Source organism: Mesoplodon densirostris, chromosome 1 (genome assembly GCF_025265405.1).
Source record: "Mesoplodon densirostris isolate mMesDen1 chromosome 1, mMesDen1 primary haplotype, whole genome shotgun sequence".
NCBI classification, from domain to species: domain Eukaryota; kingdom Metazoa; phylum Chordata; class Mammalia; order Artiodactyla; family Ziphiidae; genus Mesoplodon; species Mesoplodon densirostris.
This window is the reverse complement of record NC_082661.1, coordinates 147822608-147842202: the sequence shown is the minus strand read 5'-3', so window position 1 is coordinate 147842202 and position 19595 is coordinate 147822608. Positions and strand designations below refer to the sequence as shown.

The 19595-nt window shown below is 37.1% G+C and overlaps 1 protein-coding gene across 4 annotated transcripts in view; it reads left to right on the top strand.

The window, feature by feature from the left end:
* SLAIN2 (SLAIN motif family member 2) overlaps window positions 1–16883 on the top strand; it is an 82305-nt gene extending 65422 nt beyond the window's left edge. For all 4 annotated transcript variants that reach the window (XM_060110280.1, XM_060110270.1, XM_060110261.1 and 1 more), the window contains 2 exons: window positions 12163–12484; window positions 13857–16883. In XM_060110280.1, coding sequence (XP_059966263.1) covers window positions 12163–12484; window positions 13857–13923 — 389 coding nt within the window. In that variant the 3' untranslated portion in view covers window positions 13924–16883. The remainder of the gene's footprint in view (window positions 1–12162; window positions 12485–13856) is intronic.
* The last annotated feature ends 2712 nt before the right edge of the window (window positions 16884–19595 follow it).

Genomic DNA, 19595 nt, shown 5'->3' with positions numbered 1-19595 from the left:
CATTAAATATAATGTTAGCTGTAGATTTTTTGTAGGTGCTCTTTATCAAGTTAAAGTTCCAATTCCCTGTTTTTCTGAAAATTTTGTCATGAATATGCGTTGAATTTTGTCAGACACTTTTTTTACATCAATAGATAGGCTCATGTGATTTTTCTTCTTTAGCCTGTTGTTGTGGTAGATTACATGGATTGATTTTTAAATATTGAACCAACTTTGCATCCTGGAATAAACCCCACTCAATCATGGTATATAATTTTTTTAATGTATCACTGAGTTCTGTTTGCTAATATTTTGTTAAGGAGGTTTATGTCTATTTCCCTGACAGATATTGGTCTGTAGTTTTCTTTTTTGTCACTATCTAGTGACACAGTAGTTTTTGGTACTACTGGTGATACTACTTTCATAAAATGAATTGTGATGTGTTCCCTCCTCTTCTGTTTTCTGATAGAGAGTGTATAGAATTGGTGTTAATTCTTCTTTAAACCTTTGGTAGAATTTCCCAGCAAAACCATCTGGGCCTGGAGGTTTCTCTTTCAGAGGGTTTTGAATTATGAAATCAGTTTCCTTAATAATTATATGGCCATTCAGTTTATCTGTTATATACAAGATGAGTTGTGCTAGTTTTTTGAAGAATTGGTTCATTTCATCTAAATTGTCAAATTAATGTGTGTAGGATTGTTCTTAGTACTCCCTTATGGTCCTTTTGATGTCTTCAGAGTCTGCAGTGATATCCCATTTCATTACTGATACTGGTAATTTGTGTTTTCTCTCTTTTTTATTTTGTCAGGCTTGTCAATTTTATTGTCCTCTTGAAAGAAATCTTTATTTCTTTGATTCTTCTGTTTTTCTTTATTCAGTCTCATTGATTTCTGCTCTTTATTATCTTCTTCTGCTTGCTTTGAGTTTATTTTACTTTCTCTAGCTTTTTGAAGTAGGAACTTAGATTACTGATTTAAGACTTTTCTTTTTCCTAATTATGACCCACAAACTTTGATATTTTGTATTTTAATTTTTATTTAGTTCCATTATTATAAAATTTCTATCGAGAAGTATATCATTTAGTTTTCAAGTGATTTTTTTCATCTTTTTGTTACCTTTTAGTTATTGATTTCTAGTTTGATTGTATTATGGTCAGAGAAAGTACTCTTTGTAATTTCAGTTTTTAAAAAATTGTTGTAATTTACTTTATGGCCCAGGGCATAGTCTGTCTTGGCTTATATTCTGTGGACACTTGAAAAGAATGTGTATTCTGCTGTTGTTTAGTGGATTGTTCTATAAATGTCAGTTACATTCTGTGGTTGGTGGTGGTGATGTTGAGTTCTTCCATGGTCTATCAGTTGTTAAGAGGGGGGTGTTTAAGTCTCCAACTATTGTGGATTTGTCTGTTTCTCCTTTCAGTTCTGTAAGTTTATCCTTCACATTTTTATAGCTCTGTTTAGTACATACACATTTAGGATTGTTTTGTCCTCTTGGTAATTTGACCCTGCTTTCATTATGTTTTGTCCCTGATAATTTTCTTTTTCATTATCTGATGTTAATATAACCATCATGCTTTCCTTTTGTATTATTTGCTTGATATATTTTTTCCATCCCTTAACTTTCAACCTCCCTATATTTATATATATGTGTATATATATATATATATATATATTTTTTTTTTTTTTTTTTTTTTTTTTTTCCGGTATGCGGGCCTCTCACTGTTGTGGCCTCTCCCGTTGCGGAGCACAGGCTCCAGACGTGCAGGCTCAGCGGCCATGGCTCACGGGCCTAGCCGCTCCGCGGCATGTGGGATCTTCCCGGACCGAGGCACGAACCCATGTCCCCTGCATCGGCAGGCGGACTCTCAACCACTGTGCCACCAGGGAAACCCTATTTTTATATTTGAAGTGAGTTTCTTAAAGACAGCATAAAGTTAGGTTATGTTTTAAATGCATTTCTACCAAATCTCTGTCTTAATAATTGGTGTAGATGGACCATTTACATTTCATGTAATTGTTGATATACTTAAGACTGCCATTTTATTTGTTGTTTTTTGTTTTTTCTCTTTTTCATTTCTCTATTTTCTTTTTCTGCATTCCTGTGGGTTATTTGAACATTCTTTAGAATTCCATTTTGACTTATATATAGTGTTTTTGAGTCCATATGTTTGCATATATAGTGGTTGCATTACATTACATTATGCATACATAACATCATATATACATATCACAGTCTGTAGATGTTATCATTTTATCACTTCAAATATGTAAACCTTACCTTTTTTCATGTACTTTTACCCTCACCCCATTTATAATTGTCATAAATATTTTCTTTAAATAATATTTCCAACAACATCAGTGTTACAATTTTTTCTTCAACCTGCACATATAATTTTGAAAACTCAAGGAGAGGGAAAGCCTATGTGTCTGCCCATATTTTTGCTTAACTTGTTCTTTCTTCTTTTCTGATATTCCAAGTTTCCATGTTTTTATCATTTTCTTTCTGTTTATAGAATTTGTTTAGCTGGGGATTTTGGGGGGGTGGGGGGGCATCTGCTGGCCACAAATTGTGTTGGTTTTCTTTTGTCTGAGAATGTCTTGCTTTTCCCTTAGTTCTTCTAGGATATTTTCTTTGAGTATAGGATTCTGGGTTGACATTTCTTTCAACTCTTGAAAAATATTTGCTACTTTTCTCTTGGCCTCTGGGGGCTATGATGAGAAATCCACTGTTGTTAGAATTCATTTTCCCCTATAGATTAGGTGTTATTTCTCTCTCTGATTTCAAGGTTTTTTCTTGTGTTTCATTTTCAGAAGTTTATAACTATGATGTGTCTTGGCATGGATTGCTTTGGATTTACCTAGTTTGGTGTTGTCCTAGTTTTTTGAATCTGCAGGTTTATGTCCTTTGACAAATATGGGAAGTTTTCATATATGGGAAGTCATTATTTCTCACAGTACTTTTTGTCCTCTCTTTCTCCTTTCCTCCCAGTACTCCAGTGGCATGAAAATGCGGGTCTTTTCTTGTAGTCCCACAGGTCCCCAAAAATTCTGTTCAGTTTTTTCTTTTTTTTATTGAAGTAGTTGATTTACAGTGTTTTGTTAATTTCTACTGTACAGCAGAGTGATTCAGTTATACATACATATATATATACACACATTCTTTTAAAAATTCTTTTTCATTATGGTTTATCACAGGATATTGAATGTAGTTCCTTGTGTTATACAGTAGGACCTTGTTGTTTATCCATTCTAGATATAATGGTTTGCATCTGCTGATCCCGAACTCCCAATCCATCCCTCCCCTACTGCCCTCTCCCTTGGCAACCACAAGTCTTTTCTCTATGTCTGTGAGTCTGTTAATGTTTCATAAATAGGTTCATTTGTGTCATATTTTAGATTCCACATATAAGTAATATCATATGGTATTTGTCTTTCTCTTTCTGACTTACTTCACTTAGTATGATAATCTCTGAGTCCATCCATGTTGCTGAAAATGGCATTATTTCATTCTTTTTATAGCTGAGTAGTATTCCATTGTATATATTTAACACATCTTGTTTATCCATTCATTTGTTGATGGACATTTAGGTTGTTTCCATGTCTTGGCTATTGTGAATAGTGCTGCTATGAATATAGGGGTGTATGTATCTTTTTGAATTGTAGTTTTATCCAGATATATGCCCAGGAGTGGGATTGCTGGATCATATGCTAGATATATTTTTAGTTTTTTGAGGAACTTCCATACTGTTTTCCATAGTGGCTGCACCAACTTACATTCCCACAAATACTGTAGGAGGGTTCCCTTTTCTCTACACCCTCTCCAGCACTTGTTATTTGTGGACTCTTTAATGATGACCCTGTGACCCTGACCAGTGTGAGGTGGTACCTCATTGTAGTTTTGATTTGCACTTCTCCGATAATTAGTGATGTTGAGTTTCGTTTCATGTGCCTATTGGCCATCTGTATGTCTTCTTTGGAGAAATGTCTATTTAGGTCTTCTGCCCATTTTTCAATTGGGTTGTTTGTTTTTTGTTGTTGAGCTGTATGAGCTGTTTGTATAGTTTGGAAATTAAGCCCTTGTCAGCCACATCATTTGCAAATATTTTCTCCCATTCTGTAGGCTGTCTTTTTGTTTTGTTTATGGCTTCCTTTGCTGTACAAAAGCTTGTAAGTTTGATTAGGTCCTATTTGTTTATTTTCACTTTTATTTCTATATCATTGGGAGGCTTTTTTTTCTTTAATCTATTTTTTCTATGTTCAGATTGGGTAATTTCTTTTGTTCTATCTTCCAGTTCACTGGAGTTCCCCCGGCCCCCATTCTGCTACTGAGCTCATCCACTGAGTTTTTTATTTTGGTTAATGCATTTTTAAGTTTTAAAATTTACATTTGATTCCCATTTCTCTGTGTCTTCTATTTATTTGTTGAGACTTTGTATTTTTGCATATTTCAAGTGTTAGGAATTACTCATTCAAAAAATTTTATGACAGCTACTTTATTTTTTTTTTAATATCTTTATTGGAGTCTAATTGCTTTACAATGTTATGTTAGTTTCTGCTGTACAACAAAGTGGATCAGCTACAGGTATACATGTATCCCCGTATCCCCTCCCTCTTGAGCCTCCCTTCCACCCTCCCTATCCCACCCCTCTAGGTCATCACAGAGCATCGAGCTGATCTCCCTGTCCTATGCAGCAGCTTCCCACTAGCCACCTATTTTACATTTGGTAGTGTATATTTGTCAGTGCTACTCTCTCACTTTGTCCCAGCTTCCCCTCCCCTCCCTGTGTTCTCAAGTCTGTTCTCAACATCTGTGTCTTTATTACTGCCCTGCCACTAGGTTCTTCAGTACTGTTTTTTTAGATTCCTCATATGTAATAGCTACTTTAAAATCTTTGTCAAATAATTCTGACGTCTCTGTCATCTTGGTGATCACATCTCTTGATTGTATTTCTTTATTTAGTTTAAGATCTTCCTGGTTCTTGGTATGATAAATTGTTTTGTTTTGTTTTTTTAATTGAAATCTGGACATTTTCAGATTATTAGAGTCTAGATCTTATTTAAACCTACCCTTTTATGAAAGGATATATCTTTCTCTGACACCACTCAGGCATTTGGTGGATGAGGGGCGGGGGGTTTTCATTACTGCTATGGGAATAGATACCCAGTTTCCCCACTCAGTTCCTGTTGACACCCAAGGGGGAGGGACCAACTGGGTGGAGGTAGAAATTTTGGCTCCCCATATGGTCTCCACTGAAACTGTGATGAGAGTGGTCTTACTACCAGTGAGCAATCATGAAAGTCCTGACTCTCCACTAATCCTCCTCTGACACCAACCCAAGAGGAGGGAAAAGAGCACCTCATTACTTCCTTCTCTGTTACCTCCCTGGATAAGGTGTTGGTAGGCCTTGTTCAGTCTCAAAAGGATAGAAGTCCAGGCTCCCCACTAGCCTTTGTTGGCATTGGTGACAGTAGTGCTACAGTTTTTTCTGTGGTGTTTGGCTGGAGCAGAGCAGTTATTATTTAAAAGTTTTCTTTCCTAGTCCTTTGGCTAGAGAGAGCAGATTTTTTTTTTGGTCTGTCATACCCAAAGGCCTTTTTGGGTTGCTGCCTTCTTCAGCTTTAATCTGGGATATATGAGGCAAAAGAAAATCCTGGGGACTCATTACCATGTCATCCCTCAGGTCTCAAGGTTCCTGGGTAGTGTTTCTTCTTCTCTCCAAGTTTCAGTCTTATGTCTGTTTTATATACAGTGCCCACAGTCTTAAATTATACTTACTGAGAGAAATAGGGAAAAGTTCATCTATTCCATTTTCCCAAGTGGAAGTCTGAGATTCACATTCTTAAAAAATTTCAGGAGACAACCATTTCCCTGGCATAACTTTTTTTTTTTTTTTTCTTTTTGCGGTATGCGGGCCTCTCACTGTTGTGGCCTCTCCCGTTGCAGAGCACAGGCTCCGGATGCGCAGGCCCAGCGGCCATGGCTCACGGGCCCAGCCGCTCCGCGGCATATGGGATCCTCCCAGACCGGGGCACGAACCCGTATCCCCTGCATCGGCAGGCGGACTCTTAACCACTGCGCCACCAGGGAGGCCCCCTGGCATAACTATTAATAGTTAAAATGGTGGTCAGAAGTTTTTCCAGAGGAAAAGGCTTTCCCAAAGCCTATTTTCAAGGTAAGATTTGGTGAGACATTCCAAACATTATAGATATATTCCAGTATTTATAAAGCTGTGATGTAGAAATGAAGCACTCTCAGGGACTTCCCTGGTGGTGCAGCGGTTAAGACTCTGTGCTCTCAATGCAGGGGGCCCGGGTTCGATCCCTGGTCAGGGAACTAGATCCCACATGCATGCGGCAACTACGAGTTCGCATGCCACAACTAAGGAGCCTGCCTGCTGCAACTAAGACCTGGCGCAACCAAATAAATAAATACTATTTAAAAAAAAAAAGAAAGAAAGAAAGAAATGAAACACTCTCAGCCTCATCAAGATGATCTGCCTAATTTCACCATACCCTCTACATCAGTCACCATAAAAAAGAAGCCTAGGACTCCTTGGTCGTCTCTCATCTACCAGACTGTCATTCACAATGTCTTAGTGAATCTCTTAACCTGACCTCATTTCTGTCTATCCCCAGCTCTCCAGACTTTTCCAAAATACTCCTTGAAACTCAGTGATCCTCCTCTGAACTTTACTGTTCTTGCCTCCTATCTGAAACCTGCATCCCCACCAAAACAAAATCCCAGTCAAAAGGCTGCCAAGTATGGTAAAAAACAAAAAACTAGGACTGAAGGTGGCTTTTCTGGAGTTGGTACTGGAAGGAGCAGGTCTAGGCACCACCCTTAGATAGTGGCTAGAGGATAACTTAGACATAGAGTCTCAGTTATCCAGTGAGTTTCCAGGAAGACAGTGAAACAACTTGGGCAGAGACAAAGGTGGGACTGTAGGGAATAGAATTGAGAAAACACTTTCATAGTCACCTATAGAAAGGGGAAGATGGATTATGTAAGGAAAAAAAAAAAAACAACTTCTGTGAAGATCATGGAATTTGCAATTCCGGGTACTTGGGTCCTGTGGACATCTTGTCTTTAGTTTTCTACCAGAAGAGACTGTAACAGTTTGTTGGATATAATTGATTCAAGATATAATGGTTCATAATTATTCTCAATTATGGCCTTACTTTAGAGCCCCTTATGGAGTTTTGGGGGGTTTTTTTGTGGGGGGGGGGCTGCACCCTGCAGCATCCAGAACTTCCCCAACCAGGGATTGAACCTGCACCCACTGCAGTGGAAGCGTGGGGAAGCATGGAGTCTTAACCACTAGACCACAAGGGAAGTCCTGGAGTTTTTTTTTTTTTTAATGACCTTTTCTCAGGTGGAATTTTAAATGCACAATTTTAATTACAAGAGTATACATTCATGCAGCCAGCCCAGTAAAGTTATCGAACATTTACATCATCCCCCAAAGTTTTTTTTGTACTTCCTCCTAGTCAGTTCTCCCAGCCTCAGGCAAATATCTGATTTATGCTTAGTTACCATAAGTTAGATTTGCCTAATTTTTGAGAATCATCCTTGTTGTATCAGCAGTTTTCTCCTCTTTGTTGCTGAGTGGTGTTCTGTTGTATGGATATACCACAATTTGGTTACCTATTCACCTGCTGACAGACATTTGAGCTGTGTCCAATTGAATGGAGTGTTCTATAAATGTCAGGTCAACTTGATTGATGGTGTTGGTCATGTCTTTGTCCTTTCTGATTTTCTACCTATTTGTTTCATCTATTACTAAGGAGTGTTGAAATCTCTAACTAATTCTGGACTTTTTTAGTTCCTTTCAGTTATGTCTGTTTCATGTGTTTTGTATATTTGTTTTTGGGTATACATAGCTAGTATTCTTATGTCCTCTTGCTGAATCGACCCCTTTAACTTTATGAACTCTATCTCTGATGGTAATTGCTTTCTGATATTATTATAAACACTCCATCTTTTTCATAATCAGTTTTGTATAAGGTAACTTTTTCTATCCTTTTACTTTTAACCTGTGTCTTTATATCTAAAATGTGTTTCTTTTAGATAGCATGTTGCTCTTGCTTTTTTGTCCATACTGGCAATATTTACCTTTTTATTGGAGTGATCACTATTCACATTTAATGCAGTTATCAATATGGTTGGTTTAAAATCTGTCTCACAGCTTGTTTTCTCTTTGTCTCTTCAGATTTTTGTTCCTTTTCTCCTCTGCTTTCAGTCTTTTGGAATATCTGAGTACTTTTTATATATTACATTTTATTTTCATGGTTGGCTTACTTTCTATCTCTCTTTTTTTTTAAGTGGTTGCTTTAGAGTGTGCAGTGTACATATTTAACTTATTACAGTTATCTTCAAGTAATATACCACTTCACTTATAATGTAAGAACCTCAGAACAGTATATTTCCATTCCTTCCCATTTTTTGTGCTACATTTATCATTTACTTTTACTCTCTTTATATATATTATATTAAATCACAGAGAATGTTTTTGTTAGTTTTATTTTACAGAGTTATCTTTTAGTGAAATTAAAAATGATTTATTAAAGATCTTTTATGTTTCCCAAAATATTTACCATTCCTGGCACTGTTTATTGCTTTATGCAGATCAGGGTTACCATTTGGTATCATTTTCCTTCTACCTGAAGAACTTCCTTTAGCATTTCTGTTAGTGAAAGACTTGCTGGAAACAAATTTTCTCAGATTTTGTTTGTCTTTCAAAGTCTTTACTTTGATGTTAGTTTTTTGTTTTTGTTTTTGTTTTTTTTGCGGTACACGGGCCTCTCACTGTTGTGGCCTCTCCCGTTGCGGAGCACAGGCTCCGGACGCGCAGGCTCAGCGGCCATGGCTCATGGGCCCAGCCGCTCCGCGGCATGTGGGATCTTCCTGGACCGGGGCCCGAACCCGTGTCCCCTGCATCGGCAGGAGGACTCTCAACCACTGCGCCACCAGGGAAGCCCTTGATGTTAGTTTTGAATTATAATTTTGCTGGATATAGAACTCTAGATCGAAGTCTGAGGTATTTTATCTTTGTTCCTCTGTTTAAACATTTAAAAAAAATTTATTATTCACTTTTAGAAATTTGATCATGTTGTTCCTTGGTGTGGTGTTCCCTTTGTTTGCCCTGCTCGGGTTTTTTTTTGTTTGTTTTTTAAACTACTTAAATACTTGAGTTTATAGTTTTCATCAAATTTGGAAGATTTTCAGCCATTCTTCAAATCTTTTCAGTCCCACTTATAACCCCTTTCATCTGGGACTCCAGTTGCATGTATTAGACCACATGATTTTGACCTGTAGATCACTGAGGCTTTATCATTTCTTTTTTGAGTCTTTTTCATTTCTTTTTTGAGTCTTTTTATTCTCTGTATGCTTTAGTTTAGATAATTCTTACTGTTATGTCTTCAGGTACCTCTTCTTCTGCAACATCTAAATTGTTATTAATTCCCATCCAGTGAACTTAGCACTTGGAATATATTATCAGTTTTTCATCTTTAAAAGTTCTATTGGGAATTCCCTAGCGGTCCATTGGTTAGGACTCTGCTTCCACTGCAGGGGTCCCAGGTTCGATCCCTGTTCGGGAACTAAGATCCTGCAAGCTTTAGGGCATGGCTAATAATAATAACAATAATAATAGAAAAAATGTTTTTTTTTAAAGTTCTGTCTAGCTCTTTTAAAAATCTTTTATTTCTCACCTCATATTTATATATTTTTTAATATCCTTAAGTATATGTGTAATAGTTCTTTTTAAAGTCCTTGCGTGGTAATTCAGTCATTCCTGTGACTTCTTTTTTTTTTTTTTTTTTTCTTTTTTGCGGTATGCGGGCCTCTCACTGTTGTGGCCTCTCCCGTTGCGGAGCACAGGCTCCGGATGCGCAGGCCCAGCGGCCATGGCTCACGGGCCCAGCCGCTCCGCGGCATATGGGATCCTCCCAGACCGGGGCACGAACCCGTATCCCCTGCATCGGCAGGCGGACTCTTAACCACTGCGCCACCAGGGAGGCCCCCTGTGACTTCTTAATCTGTTTCTCTTGACTAATTTTTATTCTAGTTTTGGTTATCATTTTACTATTTCTTTATATGTCTACTAATTTTTTATTGGTTAGTGGACATTGTGAAGTTTTATGTTCTGTGCTGGATTTTGTTACCTTCTTTTAAATTGTGTAGACTTTGTTGTGGTAAACAGGTAAGTTTTTTATGGGTTAGTTTAATCCTTTATAGCAGGGATCAGCAAACGTTTTCTTAAAGGGCCCGATAGTAAATACTTTAGGATTGTGGGTGATATGGTCTCTGTTGTAAGTTTTCAGCTACTCTTGTAGCTGGAAAGCAGCCATAGACAATATAGAAACACATGAGTGTTGCCATATTCTAATACAATTTTTTTCAGAAAAGCATTTTACTTTCCCATGGTGGTAGCTTGCTGACCCCTGCCTTAGTGGCTTGTTTTTAAGTTTTGTTTGAGTGGATTTGGGGTAGCTTTATTCTAGAACTAGTTTATTCCTTTTGGAGTGTCCCCTGATTGCCCTGGGTGTTTGACAAGGATTCTCTGCTCTAATTGGTTGAAACTCAGATGTTTCCTAGTCCTGTATGAGCTTTGGAAACTGTTCAGTTTACAGTGCTCCAGGCCTCCTTTGCCCAGTCTCATGGAGCTTCACTTGGTGCACGCACAGCTCAATATTCCAGCAAAGGTCCAAGCAGACCTCTAAGCTGAGTTATAGAGGTCTTCTGGAGCACCTCCCTCCTCTAAGGTAATCTGCCCTTCAGATTCCAAGTTTAGTCTTCTCAAGTCAGCAAGATAACTTTGATCTACTCTGGGTTCTCCTCCACACTCTATAATCCAAGCCCCCCCCCCAAAAAAAAGCCAGGGTGCCAGTAGAGCTCACTACACTTATTTTCCCTCTCTCAGGGATTACAGTCCTGTACTGCCTGTTGTCCAATATTTGAAAACTGTTCTTAAGTATCTTAATTGGGTAAGCCCTGTCCTGTTTTTGTCAACATGGTTGGAAGTGCCTGTGGTACTTTTAAAATAAATATCTTGATTTCCATTCCAGACTAGATTCTCTAGTGGTGGTGCCTGGGCTCCCCCCGACCCCCCACCAACCTTTTTTTAAAGTTTCTTGGGATTCTGACACACAGTCAAACTTTCCTCTACTCATATCCTTGGCAAACTAATGGAGGTTGAGAGAGAATATGGTGACTCTGATACGTTTCTCCCCTGCACTCTCCTCCCTTCCTCTCCCCACCCCAATTCACTCTGAACCTCACCCCAGAGTTCTTTGCTAGGTAAAGCATGTTAAGGTAATATTTTTTATTTATATTGTATATAGCCATTCATGGGCATTTGAAGAAACCTTCCAGAGATGATTTATCCAAAAAGGATAAACTGGAAAGGATGAATGTCCCCCAGGACATCTGAACTTACAATGCTAAGGGACCACTACAAGAATAAAATTTATTTGAAGTCTTATTTTGACTTAAAAATTAATGCAAATTGTACATTTAATTCTTTCATATATCATTATTTGTTTCAACATGTATTTTAAATAACCACTTAGTAGAATTGACATTCCAGCAAAATGTACCATCTTTATCCTGTGACTTCATATACCTCTTGATATACCCCTAGCTAGATTTATAACTTCCCTACTTGGTGAAGCACAATAGAAGCAGGTTTAGTTTCTAAATTATAAGTTACACTATGGATGATGCAGGACTTGGAGGTACACTCTCCAGATACTTGATACATGTTTACATGAATGTTTCTTTGAGGGGAAAGTGTGTTTCAAATTCCAGTCAGCTGTCTAGTAGTCAGCATTTTTTTCACCTCTAGAATATGGCTCAGGTTGGTTGCCACAGTAAAACAGAATGCTGCAGTGCCTTTTCTGGTATTGTAGATTCCTAGCTGACCTAGTTAAAACACTGTTGTCAAGGATAGTTGCAATCCTCTGAGTAAGGACTTGGTTACTTAAGAGCTACCAGTGATTGATCGGTCGATTGATCGATCAATCTATCTATCTATCTATCTCCCTAGAAATATTCTTTATTCCTTGCATTTCTGTAGAGTGAGTTTTCATGAATAAAGATGTACTGGTGCCCAGCCATAAAGCAGTGGTTTCACTTGCACTTGGTTTCCACTGAAAACATTGATTTTTCTTTGCCATTCTACAGTACCTTCTCCAGGCAAATTCCGCTCCCCTGCAGCACCATCTCCTTTGGCTCTCCGGCAACCAGTAAAAGCATTTAGTAACCATGGCTCTGGTTCTCCTGGTAGCCAAGAAACGACACAACTCATGCAAACCACCTCCTCACCTGGGCCTCCCATGGTTCAGAACACAGTCCCAGCAAATCCTCCCAGCAATATCAACAGCACTACTCTAACCAGACCTGCAGGGACAACTGTGATGAGAAGTGGCTTGCCCAGACCCAGTGCCCCTTCTGCTGGGGGTGGTATACCAGTGCCTCGCAGCAAACTTGCACAGCCTGTTCGCAGGTAAGTGGCAAATGCCCTGCTTTGACTTTCTTGAGCATAGGGAAGTGGGTAGACTGGAATTATCCTCATCTCTGCATTTGATAGTGAAGATCAAGAGTCCTAGTGGGTTCCCACTAGCATCTTAGTACAATTTGAATAAAACATTACTTTCCTTACTTAAGAAATTCTCACTTGGGACATTGGGGTATTATATCACTTTGGTTCAGGTTAAATTTGCCCAGATGCCTAACATGATTAAGCATCTTGGTGAACTTCTAGAAAAAATTGTTAGATCCACTTCATTTGGATGTGGTATTTGTTCATTTTGAATATATTGATATTCAATAAAGATACTAAAAGCATAATAGAACCTAGAATGAAATTTAAGATAAAACTTCTAGCCATCAGGTCTCAGTATGTAATCCAGGAGGGTGGTTTTCAAACCTTGCTACAATTCAGAATCTTCTGTGGAATTTATGTAAATATAGAGGCCTAAGTTTTACCCACAGAGAGTAGATCTGGTATGAAGCTCAAAATCTGTAGGTATGCTGTTTTTAAATTTGTTTGTTTAATCTTCAGGTGATTCTGAGCCTAGCCAGGTTCGGAACCATGTATCTGTAGTCTTCATCTACCTTTCAGGAATGTGCTTACCACTATCAGTAAACTTAGGTGTCAAATATAATTAAACTTGAAATATTTATTTGCATGAAAAAAGTACTTTTGTGCTGTAAGCATTGAAACTGAATTACCCGTACTTCTTTTATTCTAAGATAACATATTACATTTCTGAATTCAATAGAGTATAACAGCTTTTTGCTACGTACTGTGCTAAATAACATATCTGTACCTTATGTAGTTTTTACAATAGCTTTAAACATGTAGGTACTGTTATTATGCCTATTTTTCAGAGGAGAATATTAAAATTTAATGAGGTTAAGTAATTTGCCTAAGATTTCAGCTAGTAAGACCTTCAGTTCCAAGTATGTCTGACTTCAGAGTCCTTTTAAGCACTATCCCATTCTGCCTCTCTCGTGATGGTGACACTACGCCTCTAATATCACATTCATTAATTTGCCCCTCAAATAAATAAGTAAATAATAAGCTTGGTGATCCATTCGGTTGGAAAAGACAAGACAATCTTTTCTCTTACTCAAGTGTCTATGTTAACAAAAAAGAGGTTAGTGCAGTCACCTGATGCCCAGTGAAACTTGAAAGTTGTGGACATGTTGAGTGTGGGATGGTTGCACTAATAGCTGTTTAGAGCTTTGATCTCAGCAGTGCCCTAGAACATTGGATCGTGATGCCACCTGCAAAGTAATTAATATATATGAAAGATAAAATGGTAATGTTCCATTAAACCTTGCAAATCACTTTATAAATTGCTTTATTTCAGATCCTTGCCAGCTCCTAAAACCTACAGTAGCATGAAAGATGACAGTTGGAAAGATGGCTGTTATTGACCAGCAAAGACAAGAATGCAGAGTCCACAGCTTCATGGATACCCCTTCACCAGGCTAAAAGACAACTTTTATATGCAGACTGTTCAGATAAGACTCTTGGGATTTATAAAATCCCAGCCCTCTCTGTCTTAATTAGCACAAACTGACAGAGATGATCAAGCAGCACTTTAATGACATTTAACATCAGATGTGTTTGGTAATCATACAATCACTCTCCATGGAATCACTTTTAGTTTTGTTTAATAGAAACTAGGTTGATTTTTTAATATTTGACAGAGGCCAATATCTGGGCAAAAAACTAATGGATGCCAAAGAGAAATGCCCATTTGTAAATGAGAGAGTACCTTTGTGCACAAGAAACTGGTGAATTCAAGCTATCCAAAACTTCACATTCAACCTAATTTACTGTATAAATAGTATCAATAAATATTTGTGTTAATGAGAACTAATATTCTGACTACTTATCTAAAATGTTTCCCTAGTGTTTCACTAGTTCTCCAGGAAACTAGATTGAGATGGCAGGGGGGCAGGGTGGGAAGAAACCTGGGCTAGAGATTTAAAACATGATACCTAAATTTGGAAGAATCCTATAAGTTATTTTTGCAGATTCATTAGAAAAATTATTTTGTTTAATCTTAAGTTTTGGGTGTAGCTCACATATCACCACCACCAGATAGTGTTACAGCATGCATCCATCATGTTGCATTGACACATCAGACTCCTGTGTGTTTGTTTTGATTGCCAAAAGGGCTTAATATCAGTTGTACAATCTTTCTAAACTTTATAGCTCCTGGCTCAGGAAAGATAGCCTTTGCTATTGAAACCAACTTCTTCACATGCTGTCATCTGTTACAGAACTAAGAGTTCTTATTTTTATTAGCAGGTTTCCATGATGGGAAAGAGCAAGTAGTATGTGTGTTTATTCTTGATATAAATAACACCACCTCAGTGCTTACAATCTGGAACAAAACCATACAGTAAAACTGGGGAGGGAAATCTATGCACTTACCTTACAAAATCTCTGGTAATGACAGTTGTATTGTTACTATTAATTGACACAGTAGCCTATTATGTAGTGGGAAATTATAGCCTGCTGAATCCTACTTAAGTTGATCCACTTTAAACTAACTGTTTCAAAACATCCTTTGAAAATACTGCCCCTTTTAGATTCTGCCTGACGTCAATGTTTTGCATTTTTGGTAACAAATGAAACCTACTGCATATGACTCTAAGCTGTTAAACACTTGCTCTATGATGGCCCTTATGTATATCTTGGAAATCACTTATTTTGGTTTTATTCGACTATTACCAGACTAAAACTTCCTTCTTCAGCAGGCTTCTAATTTTTCATGGTGAGGTCTGTTTTTAAGTATTTAATTTGAACAGCTCTAAAATATTGGCAGCTGGGTCACTAAAGGATTTTAGATATTTGAACATAAGTTCATTTCCTATTTGTCAAACACATTCTGTAAGTTGGCAAAAGAAATTGAGAGAGAAATGGGAAGCTTATATTCAGGATAGCACTGAGGTTGATAGATTGAGAGGATGAAAGAACTTTTAAAACCAAGACCCCTGTTCTGCCATGACAGATCCCATGGTAGTCTTTATTAGCTTGACCAGTAGGGAGTCATTCAGTTAGCACAAACAGCTGGAGATTCAAAATGCCAGTGCTAATGTATTTTGGTGTTTCATGCAAGGAAGAAATTTTATCCATGGATTTGAGGGTGATGGGGATGGGTCAGGAAAGGATGGCGCCAGAATTCCACATGATGATGAACTTAAAAATGTTGCTTTTCAGAGGAAGATGAAGCATCTGTTTCGGGTAGAGGGGTATCGCATGTAAAAATCTAAGTAAGTAAAAGAAAGAACTAGCCACTGTCTCTTTTTGAAACCACATATACACAAAAGAAAATAGGTCTCAGTTTTCAGTGCAACATTGGAAAAAAAAATGCTGCAATCTACTAATTAAAAGGAATTTTAACCCTATTACAAAACACCCATTACATTTTTAAGTTAGATATCAGTTTCAAAAGGAATATTCAGGTTATTTAACTTTGTTTTTAAATGGCTGCATCAGAAAAAAAAATGTCTATTTTTTTTAATTAAAATATTTCATCACTTGTTAAAAACATATTTGGATCTGAGTTGGGTAAAGTATTATTTTACCTGCTGTTGTACTACCACAGACTATTGGCTTTTAGTTTCCTAAAGAGAAAAATTGCCTATTTACTAGAAAGCCTTTGTGTATTGCCAATTTTTCTGTTTGGGAAAAATCTAAGGATTCACTGTGGTTAGTCTTACAGATGAAGTGTGGATTTGATAAACTAGTGCCTATGATTTTAACTTATGTTTGATATATAGTAGTAAGGGTTTTATGAATGTTGATTATTTTTTGTGCCAACAGCCCAGAATTGTCACTTATATGTAAGCAGAAAGCTGTGAGCTCTGCTTCCAAAGTTATTTAATTTTCTCAGTGTTTGAATGTTATTTTTTGTAAGTGTGTTAATAAAGTGTAAAGAATTGGAAAAAATATAAATATTCTTAACTCAAGCATTTGCTGGATCATTTTTCTACAAAACTTGTTTGTATAATATAAAACGCTCTCTGAAGGGTTGGCTTTTTTTGGTTTTCATACCCTGGAAATCACATTTTGTAATACTGGGGACCATTCATAATTGTCAAATACTTTTTAAAATTATTATCTCAGTACGTCACTTTTATAAAAAAGTTTTTCTGAAAGGAAATTAGATACATGTGTCCCCAGATGTTTGTATAACTCTAGAATGATCTAGACTATGTATATTTAACTTTTTATTGAATGTACAGGCATCCATTTTTGACGTTATGCATGGTCCTTTTAGATCACATGAAGTTTGATTTGCAAAAACATTTCTATAGCCGAACTTGTATGTGTGGTTGCCTCCTTAATAAACAACCTGACCATAATGTTTATTATTAAATTTATATTTGTTTTTTTAAGTGTTTTATTAATTTCTGGATATGGTAAGATCTGCCCCCCCCCTTCCCACCAGTTGCCTACAATTGGTAATAATAAATAGCTCGGTTGATTTTTTTAAAACACAAACCCAAATCATATTGCCCTCCAGACTTGATCTCTGTGAGGTTGGAATATATCATGTTGTATTCTCTCTGCCCTAGTTATTTCATATGTGGATTATTTGAGGGTAAAATTTGTAGTTTACTCAAAATTGCTATTTTCCTGGAACTTTTTAACTTGCTGTGAATTGATATCTAGTTAGAAAAAGGTAGCATACATAAAACAAGCAAAAAACTATTATATAAGAGTATCCAGGAGGTAAAATTAATTACTTTTTCAAACCAAATATGAATATTTAGTTGATCATGTGCATCTTTCTCTTATGGATAAACAGAAAAAATCAAAAATTGTACACTGTTTTATTAGTTCCCCACATCCCTTTTGGAAGTTTTTACTGTCCTCCATGTTAAAATTGGTCTCACTAATGAGTCATAAGAAATGACACCTTCCTGCTTGAATTTTCTCCCAAGCCAACCTGAAAACTTTTAAGAACCATTTAAAATTAAATGCCATTATACTTGTAAATTAATGAATGAAAAGTTTACTTAAACTTGTTATATACCTTGTGTAACAGGAAAATGTATATGGTGGTTCTTGTGAATTATTTGCTGTATCAAAGTTTAGCTTTGAATTACAAAATAGAATAAGAATAAATGATAGTGAAACTAACTTGGAGGGAGGTAGTGAACAGCATGTTCACATGAGCATGAAGCCGAAGTTAGCAACCACTAACATATTTGAATGATCTAAATAAAAGTCTGAGTAGACTGAATGGCCCTCTGGTTACTAGTATGAAAATGGAATGGATTTCACTCATGGACCTTAGCTAATACAACTCAGTTAAAACTATTAACTGCATGCTAATTTCACACCAATTCTTTACACTGGATAACTTTAATGTTTTCTCTTTAAAAAGAAGGGGAAAAGAGCTTTATTTCTTCTGATTTAAAAATAATAGACCCATTACTTTTTTACTTAACTGAAAATACTAAGAAATATAAACGGGGAAATGATCCCACATTTCACCTTGGGATCCTGCAATCCCACGTTCCAGAAATAAATATTTAAGTGCTGACCTTAACATGGTTATAAAATGCAGGTATCTCCGGCATTTCAAAGGTTCACTGTATGCCACTTTGCTTTTATGAAAGACCTATTAGTAGCTGTTTTCACTAATCAAAAGAAATCTGAAGAGTGTTTTTGCTTTTATGAAAAAAGGGGAAAGCAAAAACAGCATTCAGTGTTTATTTTGCAGGGAGCAGTGTGCCCCACACTGTGAAGCTCCTTCATCAGGAACTACTCAGCATCTCAGCATCAAGCCACCATAGCTTGGACCTATGTGAGCATCTGTGCTTTATCTTGATTTATTTTGTGTGTCTGTTAGTAAGATGTGTCCTCAGATAATTGCTTCTTCACTTTATGCCATTTCAGCTTAGGAAAGGTTTCATAGAAATGCTTCTACTTTCAGGGGCCTCCCTGGTGGCGCAGTGGTTGAGAGTCCGCCTGCCGATGCAGGGGATACGGGTTCGTGCCCCGGTCTGGGAGGATCCCATATGCCGCGGAGCGGCTGGGCCCGTGAGCCATGGCCGCTGGGCCTGCGCATCCGGAGCCTGTGCTCCGCAACGGGAGAGGCCACAACAGTGAGAGGCCCGCATACAGCAAAAAAAAAAAAAAAAAAAAAGAAATGCTTCTACTTTCAGTAGCAGGAGAAAACTGTATTAAGTGGAAGGGTAAGAAGTCTAATGTTTAAGATGAGAAAATACTTTTCACTTACAATGCTGACATGAGTTTGCTTTTGAACAGAGGTGTATATTAACTACCTACTGAAAGCATGACACATTTTTCAATTCCTGATTGTACATATTCCTTGACTTAAAAAAATATATTGTTTGTATCTTTATAACATCAATTGGTTTCTGTTATGAAAAATTATTTTAGGAAAGTAGAGAAACAGTAAATTATAAAGAAGAAAAAGCACTAATTCCATAGGTAATCACCCACTTAAATTTAAGGATATTGTCTTTCTTCCCACTAATGAAATTGGGATTATATTCATGATTGACATTTTAACTTTTTCTTAACTCTGAGGTCACTATAAGGACTGCCATCATTTAGCTTGGTTCTGCCCGGGGAGAAATAAGTTCCAGAAAGAGTATACATATATTCCAAAACTTTACCAAATTTATATTCTCATGTTCTTTATATAGTATCTTTTATTGACACTTGAGCTTCCCCCCCACCCCCACCCCAGTCTACCAAGCCATGAATTGACAGTATTGGTTGAGTACAACTCCAGTTTCAAAATAAAATACCTCTGAAGAAATAGGCACAACCAAATAAAGAATCAAGATAGTCTAGATTAGAGTTCTCAGACTTTAGAATCACCTGACAGACTACTAAAATGCAGATTTCTGCACCCTACCCCAAGCATTCCTGTTTAAAAATAGAACCCTGGTCCCAAGAACAAAACTTCTAGGAATAGGATTCCCCAGCACAGGTCAGGTGCCCATTACTGGGCTAATTGACTATGGCAGGTGATTGGGGTTAAGTAAAAACCACGTAGCAAAAACCACGTAGCTCTTGTGAAAACCATATGGAGAGAATGAGGGAAGAC